This window comes from Bactrocera latifrons, unplaced genomic scaffold (assembly GCF_001853355.1).
Source record: "Bactrocera latifrons isolate USDA-ARS-PBARC rearing strain unplaced genomic scaffold, ASM185335v1 scaffold_1, whole genome shotgun sequence".
In the NCBI taxonomy this organism is placed as follows: Eukaryota; Metazoa; Arthropoda; class Insecta; order Diptera; family Tephritidae; genus Bactrocera; species Bactrocera latifrons.
Window position 1 is genome coordinate 4,705,620 of NW_017534407.1, and position 14,911 is coordinate 4,720,530.

At 38.3% G+C, this 14,911-nt stretch overlaps 1 protein-coding gene across 1 annotated transcript in view; it reads right to left on the minus strand.

The window, feature by feature from the left end:
* Positions 1–3,901: 3,901 nt before the first annotated feature.
* The window catches only part of LOC108965543 (zinc finger protein 865), a 113,028-nt gene continuing 102,018 nt past the window's right edge, over positions 3,902–14,911 (minus strand). The window contains exon 3 of the mRNA XM_018928043.1: positions 3,902–8,380. Coding sequence (XP_018783588.1) covers positions 5,803–8,208 — 2,406 coding nt within the window. The 5' untranslated portion in view covers positions 8,209–8,380 and the 3' untranslated portion in view covers positions 3,902–5,802. The remainder of the gene's footprint in view (positions 8,381–14,911) is intronic.

Sequence of the window (14,911 nt, forward strand, 5' to 3'; positions counted from 1 at the left end):
CATTTGTTGCAACTGCTGCACAATGACGCGCCGCAGCAACACATACATCATTCTGAACGCCACATCAACACCAGTTGCAACAACAACAACAACATACGTTATGCGACTCCCTAGCGACATGAAATCATAAAGTACCGGTATCATAGTTAGGCCGGCCGCCATCGCCTCACGGCTGTTGCAAGCTTTATTGTTGCAACGCGGACAATTTGACATAAATCTGAACGCATGCTGCGTTCGTTACACTAGTGTACCTTATCGCTGTTCGCGTTCTCTGCATAGAGTGTTTTGTTTTGTTTTTGTGTTGCAGTTTTTTTTTTGCCGAAATTGGGATCGGTCGAAGGCGTCACTGCACAAGGTCTGAATCACCGACTGGTGGATTTCTACGAAAAATTGTTTCACTTTTTTTCTTCTCACTGAACATTCTCTTGAGAGTATTCGACGCAGTAATCGCCGTGGCAGCCGAGGAAGAGAACGAGAGAGTTGGAAAGGCCAAGTGGATAAGGACCTGGCTACACTAAGAATCTTCAATTGGTGCCAATCAGCCAAAAGGAAGAACGACTGACGGGCCCTTGTAAACTCGGTTGCAGTCATGTAAACAGTGTCTACGCCTATAAAAAAAGAAATAGAAGCTATTTTAACTGTTAAAATTGCATAATCCATTTTGTTAAACACAGTTTCATCCAAAATTTTATTTACCCAGTTTTACATAGTATGCTATTTGGTAATAACTATGAAAGACCTTTTTCATATTAAAATAACTACTCCAGGTATATTGTAAAAAAATTGAAAACTAATAGTCCAACATCTCTTAAATAATTTGATTCTTAATTGGACAATTAAGTACAATTATTTACAATAGGGCAATTAACTAATTGATCAATTAATATTTAATATGCAATTTTAATATCGATATCAATCCGTATGATGTTCGATAAGAGGGAAGAGAAAAGAGGAGATGTTTCGTAACATATTAAAATCAAATTTGAAATTATGAGCTCCTCAAAAAACTTAGTTTTTCGATACCATTTCCTTAGAACACTATCGATCTTTTTCCCAAAGGATAATGTCAGACAATATCAAGTCTTGTTCGGGATAATCTCGACCTCAACATATACTCTCGGTCAACTGTTCCACTCTTGACAACGCGCTTGAAGCAAATTAGGCTCAAAAGATGCAAGCAACTTCTTCAGTGGCACGTAGTCAGCGGATATTAAAGTAACTTTTTTAGAGATAAAAATAATATTTACGCGTTAAATTAGTTCTTAATAAACAAAATTACAAAATCTACGAAAAAACTTCTATAGACGCAATAAAGGTCCAATAGTACAACGTGGTGGCCATCCAGCTGCTGTAGTGTATTGGTGGGTAAAGGCGTAATAATTTTTTTTTTTTTACGATAAAGAGGTTAAAACTGTGGTAAAAATATACCAGCAGAAGTCGTGGTAAAGCAGTTAAGCAACAATTTCTTCCAAGGATAGGATTGTATCTTCCAGCAAGACTCTGCACCAGCACAAATCACCAAGCAATGGCTTAACATCAATATTCCTGTTTTCATAGCTGCATATGATTGGCCTTCTGAAAGCTCAGATTTGAATTCATTGGACTACAGCTTGTGATCAGAGTTAGAGGACATGGCGTCTCGAACATTGAAGAGTCTCAAAAAAAAAAATCTATAAATAAATTATGGCTACCCCCATAGTACATGTCACACAACATTACTCTGCCTAAAATTGGCACCCCCTAATAACTACCCATTGCACCTAGGAACACCACTTACAATCACACCATACCCGGATATCATTACAATTGATAACACCAAATACCAGCATTTAAGAAAATAGACTGGTAACCCCTTCAACATTTCAATATAACTAGCGATCCTGCGCGCTAGTAATTCAATCGTCTCAATCTCAATTAATACGAAAGCAATCTTCCGCGTTATGTGTATTGTGTGAAAGATTAAAGGCCACCGTCAACCAACTGATTGGACCTTATCAGTGTTTCTTCAGACTTGCAAAATCAACACTGAGCAGGTATTCACATTCGCCAAAACTTGGAAAAGACCCATGAAAAAAGTATCGACACACATCGCCTGTTCGTCGACTTTAGAGCTGGTTTTGACAGTACGAAAAAGAACTGCCTCTTTGCCGCATATGCTTGAACTTGATATTCCCGCAAAACTAATACGGTTAGGTAAACTACTCTGAGCAATACTCCGTCAGGATCAGTAAAGACTTTTCCGAGATCTGGATTTTGGATCTGCAGAAGTAAATAGAGAAGGTAGAATCCTCAAACAAACTGTCATCGCATTCGCATAGACTTTTCGCCCACGTCACTGTTTACCGTCATAATTTCGAAGTCGTAATTATTTCGTCTATCTTTGAACCAGCATTAACACCAACAATAACAACATCAGCCTCAAAATCCAAAGTAGATAATTGAGAATTAAAATGATCTCTCGACCAACAAAGACTAATTCTACAAGTCACTCATCATCCCCGTTCTGCTATATGGTTCATAGGTATGGACGATGACAATATCGGCGCTACGAGTTTTCGAGAGAAAAGTTCTGTGGAAGGTTTGTGCTCCATTGAGCAACGGTGAACGTAATATTAGTAATATTGGAGAGATCATCACAGGGCGTTTACCTTTAAGACCACACTTTCGGAAAATAAAAAAAGCATTGGGCAGACGGGGTGGAAAAAATTTGGATTCTTTTTTAGAAATCCACTGAGTTTCCGGATGTGTGGACGGACGGACGGTGTTAATAACGGCCTAAATGCGACCAAATGCGTACGTACCCCTTTTCAACCAACCAACCCAGTAGTACATACGTATATTACAAAAAAGTACCATTAGAGCAGTGATACCAATGACATTATATTATTTGAAAGACTTTTATGCTTTCGCACGACGGTCTGACGTATTTGAAACCAAAGAATGTTAAGCAAAAATTAAAATAATTTACTTTCTAACCGATAATTAAAAAAAGATAAAAATAAAAGTTGAAGTAACCATAGTAGAAAAAAATATTTGAAATAAAAACAATTTGTGTGTTACAGTTTTTTCTTCAATGCAAAAGTTGATTTCTCATTTTATTTATTTAAAAAACAAAAGCATATTACAAAATAATCATAACCAAGTTTATTTCACGTCATACAAATATTATAAATTATTAAAAGCAAAGCTTAAGGCTAAAATTCAAATTCAATTTTAATAAATAACAGCTTAAACAAACTAGAATTAATTCAATGAAATTAACATAAACTAACAGGTAGGTAAGCAATGTTATATACTAAATATGTAAATATGTATGTATGTAGGTATGTATGTGCTACAACTTATATAATAATGCATGATGTGGAAAAACTTAAACACAACGCCTAAGTGCACTCGACTAAAGTACAGTACAATACACGGGAAACATTTTAACAGATTTCATAGAAAATACGATAGAAAACATTTCAGTGAGTGAAGTAATAGAAACAGTAAAAAATAACTAAAATTACGATAAACATTTTTGGTGCAACAGAATAAATAATAATAGTGTTTAATATAGTCTTAAATATTTTATATTTCATTTAAAATATTAAAAAAAAAATTTATAAGAATAAACAATGAAAAGTAGTAGTAGAACTCGAACTGGGTGCGTGTGTGTTTGTGTCTTTTTTTGCCGCTTAACAACACTGGCCGCCAACACTTGGTTGGTGTAACAAAAAATCAAAACAACAACAACATAAAATAGTAATGATTCAAAAGGAAAAGTGTTTTATTTCATTAAATGAACTTCGATTCAAGTTTTTTCGATTTTAAATAAAATTTAGCAATAAATTAAGCAAATCGTGTAGAAACTAATTAATTGAATAAAATTTAGGAATTTTTGTTCAACGCCGTTTTCATATTTCTCTGTCGTCCGGCTTTCACAAGCCGTAAACGCAGTTACTCGGTTGCTTGAAGAACGCTTTCTTTGTCTTTTGACGCTTCATTTGCTATCTCGCTTTATAATAATACAAATTTGTCTGAGAGTGTGTGCATGTGTGCGTGCACACATTCATTTAACACTAGCAATAAATAATAATTAAATATATTTTGTAACTTAAAGTTAAGCAGCTTAAAAAATTAGAATAAATTACTACAATGCAGTTGGGAATAGTTTTCAAATGAAATTATGCTTAAAATTAATTTGTGGGTTTCACAATCGCCTTGTTTCTCACATACAAACTACGAATTCGTTAAATCAAATTATAAAACTAATGAAATCCAATTATCCGCTTTTCACTATAAACTAACTGATTATTTAACTTAAAATTATAACAGTAACTATGTCAATAATCTCTTAATTGTCTAGCTTGTTTGTTTTGCGATGAATGTGTTTATGAGAAAGAGTGAGTGCGTGAAAGAGAAGGAGAGTGAATTATCGTGAAAAACTTGCTTGTGCTCAGAGAATATCTAACAATGCTGAATTGCTGTTCACAACCATTTTGTCTTAAATGTTACATTTGTTGAATTGAAATATAAAATTTTAGGCCGCAATAACGAATTTGCTGATAAATGCGTTAGCGAGTGAGAAAAAATAATAAAAATTAAAGGCTCTGAACTTTTACCGAAAAAGCTCACAAAAGATGCAAACGCAATATAAGAATTGTGTAATTCAGTAGCGTTTTTGAAGTAAAGTGGAAGCTTTCATCGAAAAAGCACACGATACACGGTGTAGTAAAAGGGTAAGGCAAAAGCGTTCAAGAAGAAAAGCTCAATACACTCTATATAATAGTCAAGTGAAAATTTTCATAGCAGAAAAAGTGAAAGCTCAGATCTTTTGACGAAAAAACGCTCATAAAAGCTCAATGCATGATATAATAATTGTGAAAGTGAAAAAGTTTCATTGAGAGAAAGCTCTTTTTTAATGAGAAATGTGAGGTGTCCAAGCTTTTTTTATTTCAACTTTCACCAGAAATGATTTCGTGAAAGCTCAAGCCCCAACATAATAACAGTGAAAGTCACAAGCGCATACAAATATCTAACTTTTAAACGCAAAAATTTGAGTGGTAAAAGCCATCAAGTTAAACATTCACCAAAAATGATTCCAATAAATACAAGTTTACTTCTTAAAATTAAGCGAAAAAATTTAAGGATATACAGAAAATTTTGTTAAAGGCTTTAGCTAAAACACGTTCACTAATAAATCTTAAAAAGTTTTCATTAAAAAACAATCACTGAAATAGCTTTTACCAAACCAAAAAAAAAAAAAAAAATCACTATAATAGCTTTCATTGAAAAGCTTCCACTAAAAAAGCTTTTAATAAAAAGCTCGCACAACTGTGAATCATGTTGTAGTTCTGAGTTTTCTAAAACAAATTTCGGAATTCACCAGAGCAATCACAAGCTCACCACACAGTTATCAGCTTTTCACACTCACAAGTTAGGCAACTCGCCAAATTTTGTCGGCCAGCACCTGTACGAAGCAACTCTCGCATTCAATTTCAACATGTATACTTAAAAATGAAAATTTTCTTTAAATTCATTTTGTTACGCTTAAATTAGTCTCAGTCTTCACAATAAGAGATTTCGAATAATAAAATATAAATTTTATCTTTTTTTAGTTTGCGTCTTCTCACGCACACGTTACTTAGCTACTCTCTACGCTTAAACTATATAGTTTGTCATTTCATATCTTACGTTTACATCTGCCTTTGTTTCATACAAGTGTCTTTCTGTTACGACTCCACGAAATAGCCCTCCATGGGAGAGCCAACACGCGCGCTTCTACGTCTTGCAGCCTCTGTATGCGCGTCGCAGCCGCCACTAAGCGCTCTCTGTCTTCACCACGATCGGCATGGAACCGCCGATACCGCTATGCATTGGTGATTTACCCGCCAACTCCTCGCTCTTCAACAGCATTGGTAAGTTCATCTTCACGTCGGCGAGTAGCGGCAGCGGTGACTTGGAGGGGCCACCCAACTCACCACCACCGCCAGCTGCGCCACCACCGCCGCCACGCTGTTGTGTCTCGTAACGCGTGTGTGTACGCATGTGGCGTGTAATCATGTCCCGACGACACGCGGCATACGGACATTGTGGACACTTGTACGGTTTCTCGCCGGTGTGTGTGCGCTGATGCGTAGACAGATGATCGGAACGTGAGAAGACTTGACCGCACACTTTGCATGTGTACGGTTTGACACCGGTATGTAGACGCATGTGACGTGTCAGCATGTCGGAGCGTGCGAAGGAGCGCGCACATACCTCGCACGAGTAGGCTTTGGTGATATCATTGGCAGGATTACGCGATTTGTGGCGCGATGCCATATGTTTGGCTAGGCGATCGTGCAGCGAGAACATCTGACCACACACGGGACAAACGTAAGCCACATCCGAGCCGGGTGGCATCTCCTCCACCACGGGAGAGACGTCGAGATTGTAACGCCATGCGACCGATTCCTTGGTGGTGGGCGATGCGACATCACCCTTGATCACCGGCACGCCCACCGTGGTGGTGGGTGCGTGCGGATGCAATGGATGCATTGGCATTTCGAGCTTAATCATAGCAGCGGCTGCGGCGGCAGCAGCATGTGCCGCAGCAGCAGCGGCAGCGTACGGCGAAACAGGTGCTGGAGAACTGGCTAACGGTGCATGATTGGCGCTATGGTTACTGTTATTGGCTGTGCTCGTTTTCACCGCGTTTTGGCTTGGCGACATGGAAGCGGCACTAACCGTAGCCGAAACAGGTTGCTGGGCTGGTGGCAACATCAATGTGGTCGCCGGCAAAGGTGAAGGCGATTTGTACTTTTTGCCACCCATCAGCTCATAGGTGGGCGTATTGCCACCGCTGCGTACAGACAAATCCAATGGACGCTCTTGTGGTGGCGGCATTATGGCCGGATCCGAAGTGTTGGCTTGCGTAGCCGGCGAAGGGCTGCAACGTGTATTGGCTGTGGCGGCAGCAGTGATTGACGAGTCGCTACGTGGTGGTGAGGGTAGTGCGACGGTGACGGCTGGCGGTGGTGAACGCCCCGGACCGCCGACTGCAACACGTGCCGTAGCTGTGGAGGTTGGTGGAAATGGCGGCGGCGGATGATCGAGATGAGCGCCGGCATTTGGCAAGCTTGTCGGTGAGGTCTCATCAGCAATCGATGAAGCGATCGACGACGGTGTATGCTGCATTGGTGATGTGTAGAGATCCTGCCGTCGGCGAAACACTTCATTCAAATACTTGGTATGTAAGTAGTAGCCAAAGAGTGGCGACGGTATAGGAAAGTAACGATCATAAGGATTATGCATGTGCTCAGTCTTGATGTCGACATGCAGCGGATTGTCGCTGGGTGTCGTTGTAGCGGCGGCGACAGCGGGATGTTGTGACGCACCACCACCGGATGGACTGTCATGTGTCGAGACCAACTGTAGTGGGCTCATGCTGATGCGTGGACTATCGTTTTCAAGTGATAAATCCTCAGACACCGCATCGACATCGGCTTCCGTCTCAGCCTCGGCCTCAGCCTCATCACCGCTAACTTCACTGATGGTGCGCTTATTACACGTTAACGCTTTCCCGCTATCGTTGCCGCAGTTCTGACGTTTCGCGCACACATTATTGTTGCCACCGCTGTTATTGTTGTTGTGCTTATAATTAGCCTCGTTCTCGACATCCTCATCGCCGTCCATCGGCTCCGCATGACTGTGATTGTGATTGCCGTGTTCACCAACATTGTTGTTGTTATTATTATTACCGCCGCCACCGCCACCGCCACCATCATTATGCATGCTGCCACCACTACTGCTGTTGTTGTTATTATTGTTGTTATTGTTGTGATTATGCAATTTATCCAACACGGCCGACAAGCGTTTCCGCTTGCGCTGCTTCCACGGCACATTGTTGTTGGCCACGAAAGGCTGATTGTTGTTCACCTGCTCAGCGGCCACCGCGGCCGCAGCCGCCGCAGCAGCAGCCTGATGTTGCAAGCTAAGCGCCAATGGCAAATGTTGCGGCAACGGATACTGTTGCATATGTGCCGCAGCGGCGGCGGCAGCAGCAGCGGCAGCATAAGGCGCATAATGAGGATGTGACGTTGGTTGGCGCTGATGCAGCTGCTGCTGGTGCGGATGTTGATGATGCGGATGCTGATGCTGGTGCTGGTGGCTGTGCTGATTGTGGTGGCTGTGATGGGAGCCCGCCTGATGCCCCATGGGGTCGGTGCCTTCTGCCATAGTCATCAGGTCGCCGCGTTTTCGGGGTGTTTATGTCAGGTTTATGTTAATTAAAATGCGCGCACTGTGTCTCGCACGTAAAATCTTGCTGTCTACTGCTGCTCGAGCAGCGTGTATGCTAGTGCTCAACTCTGTTGTTGCGGCTAGCTTGTGGCATTTGTTGTAAACGCAGCGTGATCTGTAAGAAATAAGAGGAAAATGCGAGGTCAGTAAATTGTAGTTAAGTGAAAAAATTAGTTAAGCTTAAAGTAAGTTATATTTAAGTCCATCCTAGCATTACTAGCTCCACCTAATACATATAAAGTCAAATGGAAATCATTGATGCATCAATATAAGTCGAAATAATAAAGTTTACTGTCAGCAGAAATTCCCTTTTTTACTCAGTTTTTTTCCTACTCTGCAAAGCAATTTGCTGCGCGTTGACGTTGGCATGCCCCCAAAAGGCCCTACTGACCCGACAAGTGCACACAGTCATCTACATCAGCCAGCAAATCAGCGTGTGCACCATAAATCCTCTACGAACATTACTAACTTTTGCTTCAGTTTACGCTGCGTTGACTCGGCGGCGACAGAATCTTTTTTGCTTGCCACCACTCTCCACAACTGCTAATGCTGCTACAGAAGGCGGCACACAACAGACATACACGCGCGCTCTTGCCACGGAGTCAAAGTAGCCATTGGATGGCTGCCTGGACGCCGGGCTGCCTGCCTCGACTGGCTGGCTGGATACTTTATTTTTCCGCAAAGATTTTATGGTGCGCAAATTTATTACACTTGCCTGACCAGCGCCAGCGCCAACACCGACAACACCGCCAACTTACACCCGGAACCACAACCCATTGAGGTGCTGTCCACACAGTGCAGCGCAGCCCGCTTGTGACCATTGCTGCCACACGGAGTGGCAAATCGAGTTGATTTTGGGCACTCAACGTTGTGACAATAGTTTGGGCGCAACGCCAAACTCATGCAACCAAACCACGCCTGACGCACGCTCGGGCCTAAATCAATGGACTTGTGGACTTGAGGATGGCTATGATGCGACAATTTATCGGCGCTTGTTACTACCGAGATGATAGTAGGCGATAGGAGCGCAGGTTAGACAAAAGTAATCAACGAGCTCCAAATTTAAGGTAAAGTGCTGGTTAAAAAAAAAACAATATAACAACAACAAAAGTATAAGCACGAGGCACTCTGTAAGTTAGCTGCTGCTGCATGTCTTGCAACCAACCGGCCTCGTGTAGTAGGAGGTGTGTGCGCAAGCAATTTCGCACATTGAAAGATGTTGCAAGCACAGCTGTAGTACTTGTTGTTTTTGCTGGCATTTGTGTTAGCCATGACGACGTTTGCTGCATTGCGCTTATCCTCGTGATATATGGATATTGTGTATATTTGTGCATCACAGGCCGCGCTGCCACGATTTGCCACCAAATATTGTTCTAAATAGCAGTTGTGGCAACAACGCCCGCAATTGACTTCGCCACACAGTTACACACGGCATACATGCATCTACACTTGTTTATACATTGGCGTTACGCTGTGTGTGCTCTCACTTGCAACACGGCGCGCCGGCAACCTGCTAGTCCTTTGGTCCTTGTGCCAACTTCTTGCCATTTTTCTTTGCACGCTCGCCCATATTGCTTTTATTTGTGTATGTGGCAAGCACCTCATGCCTGCTGAAAAATACAAACTGTGTGCGGCTAAAGGTCTGCTTACTGTAAACAATTGCTTGACTGCCTCGTGCTGCACGAAGGTGAAAGGACATATGGACGATGAAAGGACCTTGCCTCAACTGAACGCCGCGCGCTCTCGCGCACATCGCACACATGCTTACCGAAAGCGTTGAAGGTGAAATAAAATATTACAACAATAGCAACAACAAGGTGCGAGAGCAAGTGTTGACAAAAGCAACAACAACAAAAATAACTACAACACGTGCGCCTTCTGACTGGCCGTGTACAGGGGGTTGCGCGGGCGTGTGTGTGCGTTTTGGCGCATGTGTTGATGTGGCAAATTGTTGACTGCAGCTGTTGTGTTGTTCTTTTGCTGCTCTTTGTTGCCACACCCGCCTGCCATATGTGTTGATTGCACGCCGTCGTGTTGTTGATGAGGTTTAATAGACTCGATGAAGTGCACCGTTGTTGCAGCTTCAACTAACGGCAAAACAAAATTACAAAAAGCAATAACAGAAACAACACGTGGTCGCTGGTTTTGAATATCTGCATGATTTTTGTTTATTTTTTTTATATTTTTTGGTTTTGTTTGGGATTATCAGTGATAGCGGTAAAGTTTCTATGAATTTAATGCGGTTGAATGGATAAACTTCGCGGGAAACTTAATATGCGGGATAATAAAGGAAATGATATCCGCATTGTAGCTTAGTGGCAAATATAATATTGATGGGTTAGCGGGTGGATTAGATGTGGATGGTGGAAAAAAACAATTTTTATTAAAGATTTTTTTTTTTAATTTCTGCGTCGAACCGTGGCACAATTCTAATTTTTTATAATTTAATTTTAATTAGTAAATATTAATTATTTTTTAATTTAATTTTAATTAATTAATACATTATAATTTTTTAATAATTTAATTTTAATTACTTTTTTAATTAATAAATTCTAATTTTTTTAATTTTAATTTTAATTAAATAGAAAATTAATATTTATTTTGATTTATAGTATAATATTTTTATACCAAAAAAGTCTACCACAATCAGTGTCATCCTACATCACTTCAGAACTGTAAATTCACTGTCCACTTGTGTCTACTTCTAAATCCACATTGTATGGCAACCACTTTCTAGCCACAGGCACGCAAAAATTTACGATTTGAAACCAAAACTTTTATTGTTAAACCGAAATATTTGAGGTGTCTGCAACACTACTGCAGTAATGATTGGGATAGCCAGCCAGTGTGGCAAGTAATCTAGCCAGCAAGCTAAAGAGAAGTAAATATTTGGGGGCGTGGCACAATTGTCTGACCGAAAAGCAATTATTTTGTGCTAAATGCTATTTTCCATTTAATTTCATGAAAAAAAATGAAATGAAAACATGAGTGAAGAAAAAGTATAAAATCTTATATTGAGGGGGTTGGATAGAGTTTGACTCCAGTGCATGTAATTTTTGAAATTTTAAATCGATCTTTTCGCTAATTGTTTTTGTAATTGCATTGTCAAGCTTATTTTTACTGTCAACGAGTTCATTTGGAGTTTTGAACCTATTTTCTGCCGAAAATTTCTTTCTATTGTAGTTGTATCCAAATTTCGATAAAGAGAAGAAAAAAGTTTTTTCTACATATTTGAGTTTGGCATTAGACTTAACTTTTTATAAGTGTTTATCATTTAACACTACTCACTAACTCGAGTTTATTAACAATTTATAAGAAAGACATTAAGCACTCTTACAAATATATAGTGTTTTCTATAGTTTATGTTAAATTTTAGTCTTAAGCAACAACACTGGAGTATGTCTTGACACTTTTAGAATTATTAGTAATTCTTCACTAGCCAATTTTAGTTTTGAGTTTGAGATACTCATAAATACCGAGTTGATTTCAAATGTTCGAGTTTAGTACCAATTTTAGCGTTAAGCATTAAACTCCACTAATAAAATGTTAGTTTATGCTAAATACTCCCGTTTATTTTAATAATTCCAGAGCCTTTAACACTATTTACAAGTGCAGAGTTTATTCCAAGAGTTTAGTTAATGAACAATTTTAGTGTTGAGCAGTAAACTTTATTTTTATAGTCATTAAACACTACTAATAAATATGGAGTTTATTCAAAAAATTCGAGTTTATGACCACTTTCAGTTATCAACATTAAACTCTATGCACAAAATATGAGTTTAAGTTAAACACTCGAGTTTATTTATTTAATTTTAAAGTTAATCAAATCAGTAAATTTACAAATTCAGAGTTTACATCGAAAATAGTGACTTAGTTTAAGCAGAACGCAACTTTATTTTAAGTTTTTGAAATAGAGTTGTATTTAACGAGAGGAACTTCGTCGCTGGTTGGAAAAATATAGCTTGAATGTCAGAAAGCCGACCACAATCTATAAACAGCTGTCAAAAATAGTAAACTCAGCGTTGCTTAAAGGCTTATATAATTATATAACTACATGGAGAACTTCTTAAGCACTCCTACAAGAACATTAACTTTGACTTTTATAAACACGAAAGCTTAAATGCGAGTTTGTAAAAAAAATCACTATAGAACTTAACCTTAAAATCTAACCTACATTTTTTCTACAGAACTTTGCGGTAGTTACAAAACATGCTCTCTCGCTCTCTCCACGCAATTTACAAATATATAGAAACAATAAAAATCTCATAGCGCCTCAACGGCGTCGCTGAACTTCAAAATGTGCAAAATTAACTGCCACAAGCGCAATTATTTTTTATTTCACTTAACTTTTCATATCTCTTACAATATTTTCCATTTTTATTTTCGATAATTTTTTTAGGATATTTTTCTGAAAACTTTTTTCTGATTTTTTTATAATTTTTTTCTGAAAATTTTTTTTAGAATTCTTCACCCCAAAACTATTGTGTTGCGTTGTCTTGCCGAAAGCACCAGCAGAGCGTCAAATAAACAACGGTGCAATTAATAATCATAATTAGGGTAATTATGAAACAACGTGCTGACAATCATGCCAAAAACTTTTGCCTTGCAAACGCCCGCGTGGCCGCCAGCAAGAAACAACAAAAAGAGCTTATCAAAAGTGAAAAACAAAAAATTGCAAAAAAACACTTCCAAAAAGGCGCAAATGAGGAACTTTTGTGCAACAATAAATTTCACACTTCGTGCAACAAAAAACAACAATAAAAAATAAGAAAACAAAAAATAAATAAAAATGATATAAAAGATCGTAAAAAATCGCAATAATTGTAATAAAGTATTTTCTCTTTCATTCATTTGCGCATTGCACTTGCCATATTGGGATTTTTTTTTGTTGTTGTCCGCCTTCATGCTTTTTGCCTCACTGCATTGTACTTGCTGTTCTCGTTGTCATTAAGGAAACTCGCCGCGCTTCCGTTTCTTCGGCGCCCAGCGGCACTTGGCGCTTACTGGCTTACCGTTGTTGTTGTAGCAGCTTACAATAAATTACAAGGCTGCGTTCGGCTGTTTTATTTTTGTATTTTTTCCACACTTTTTTATTGCACCACATCGCATAATTTTTCATAATTATGTTGGGAATGTAGCAAGGACCTTGCAAGGCAGAAAAAAAATACATACTCAAGTATATGTATACATATGTACATATGTACTTGGATAAAAAAGGCTAAATGAGAAAAGCAACAACAACAATGCTGCTGAAAAATGAAGTAGCAACAGCGGATATCAGCGCATCGCGTGATTTTTTTCATGCCACCAAAGCAAATGGCTATGCGCATACATATGTATGTATGTGTGCTTGCACTGCTGATTCGCTTTTTTAATTCCTTTTATTGTTGTTTTTGCTTCGCTTTTTCGCTATGGCCATTTTTTCTTCGCCATGATTTTGCCCTTCAGCTACTTTATTAACCGGCAATCCACTGGATTTCGTCTACGGCCGTCTGTCCACTTTGCCAAATTGCACAAATACGCACACATACCATCCATATACATGCATACCTACATATATACATATGTACATGCCTACATATGCATTTGTGTGTATCAGCTCGCATATGGCAGCGTATTTGTCGAGTTAAGTGGATAATGTGTAATGTGTCATAAAGCGTTTACGCTTAAATCTACTTAATTTTCGTCTTGCCTTTTGCACTCTTACACACACACTCAAACATATAAACATAAATATGCCTACACATGTATTATACAAGTAATATACCATATGTATGTACGCATATGTACACTTTAGTTATGTGTTTGTAGTTGTTTGCAGCAAATTGCTAGGCTTCTTGCGCAAATTTTATAGGGTTGCCGGGCAGCTGGTGTTTTCGGCGACACTATAATTAAAGAAAATATTAAGAATGGACCTGTCATATTACTGTTGACCCAAGCTCAGTTGTTGCGAGACTTAAGCGTTTTGCTAAATTTTTGAAGAATTCAAGTTTAAAGCGAATGAAAGAGCAGTGTGTGCATAATTATGGTTATATAGTAATATAACTATAAATATGTGTATGTACATAAGATATATTTATTTATATATATATAATGTATATACAGATACATACAAATACATAGGCTGTTTTAAATAATTGTAGTGGCAACTTATGGATTAAAATAATTATTGACTTGGAAAACGGCCAACATTTTTTTACTCTTTTTTTAAATTTATTTAGATTTTATTAATTTTTTTTTTTATAGATTTTGAAACATCAAATTTGTTTTAAAATTTTAAAATAATAATTTGCATTTAAAATTTTAAAACAAATCAAATTTGTTTTAAGAGCGAAAAATTACAACTAAAAAACGGGTTTTAAGTTTTTACCAGCTTTCAACAAATTTAACTTTTTTAAACTTATTTCCGAAACAAAAATTAAAAAATATATGTATATTTTCCGTGTTCTCTTCCTACAAGTATTTGTTTTACACAGTCTAATATAGAAACAAATGTATGTGTATGGAGACATGTACATAAATATTTTTCCTCAATTTCTGCCAATTTAGAAATGTAAGAAAACTAAAAATTAAAAATTCCCCAAAAATTTTAGTTTTTTAAAATCTGTTTCAAATTTTTATTTTTTAACTACATCCTTTTTAATAT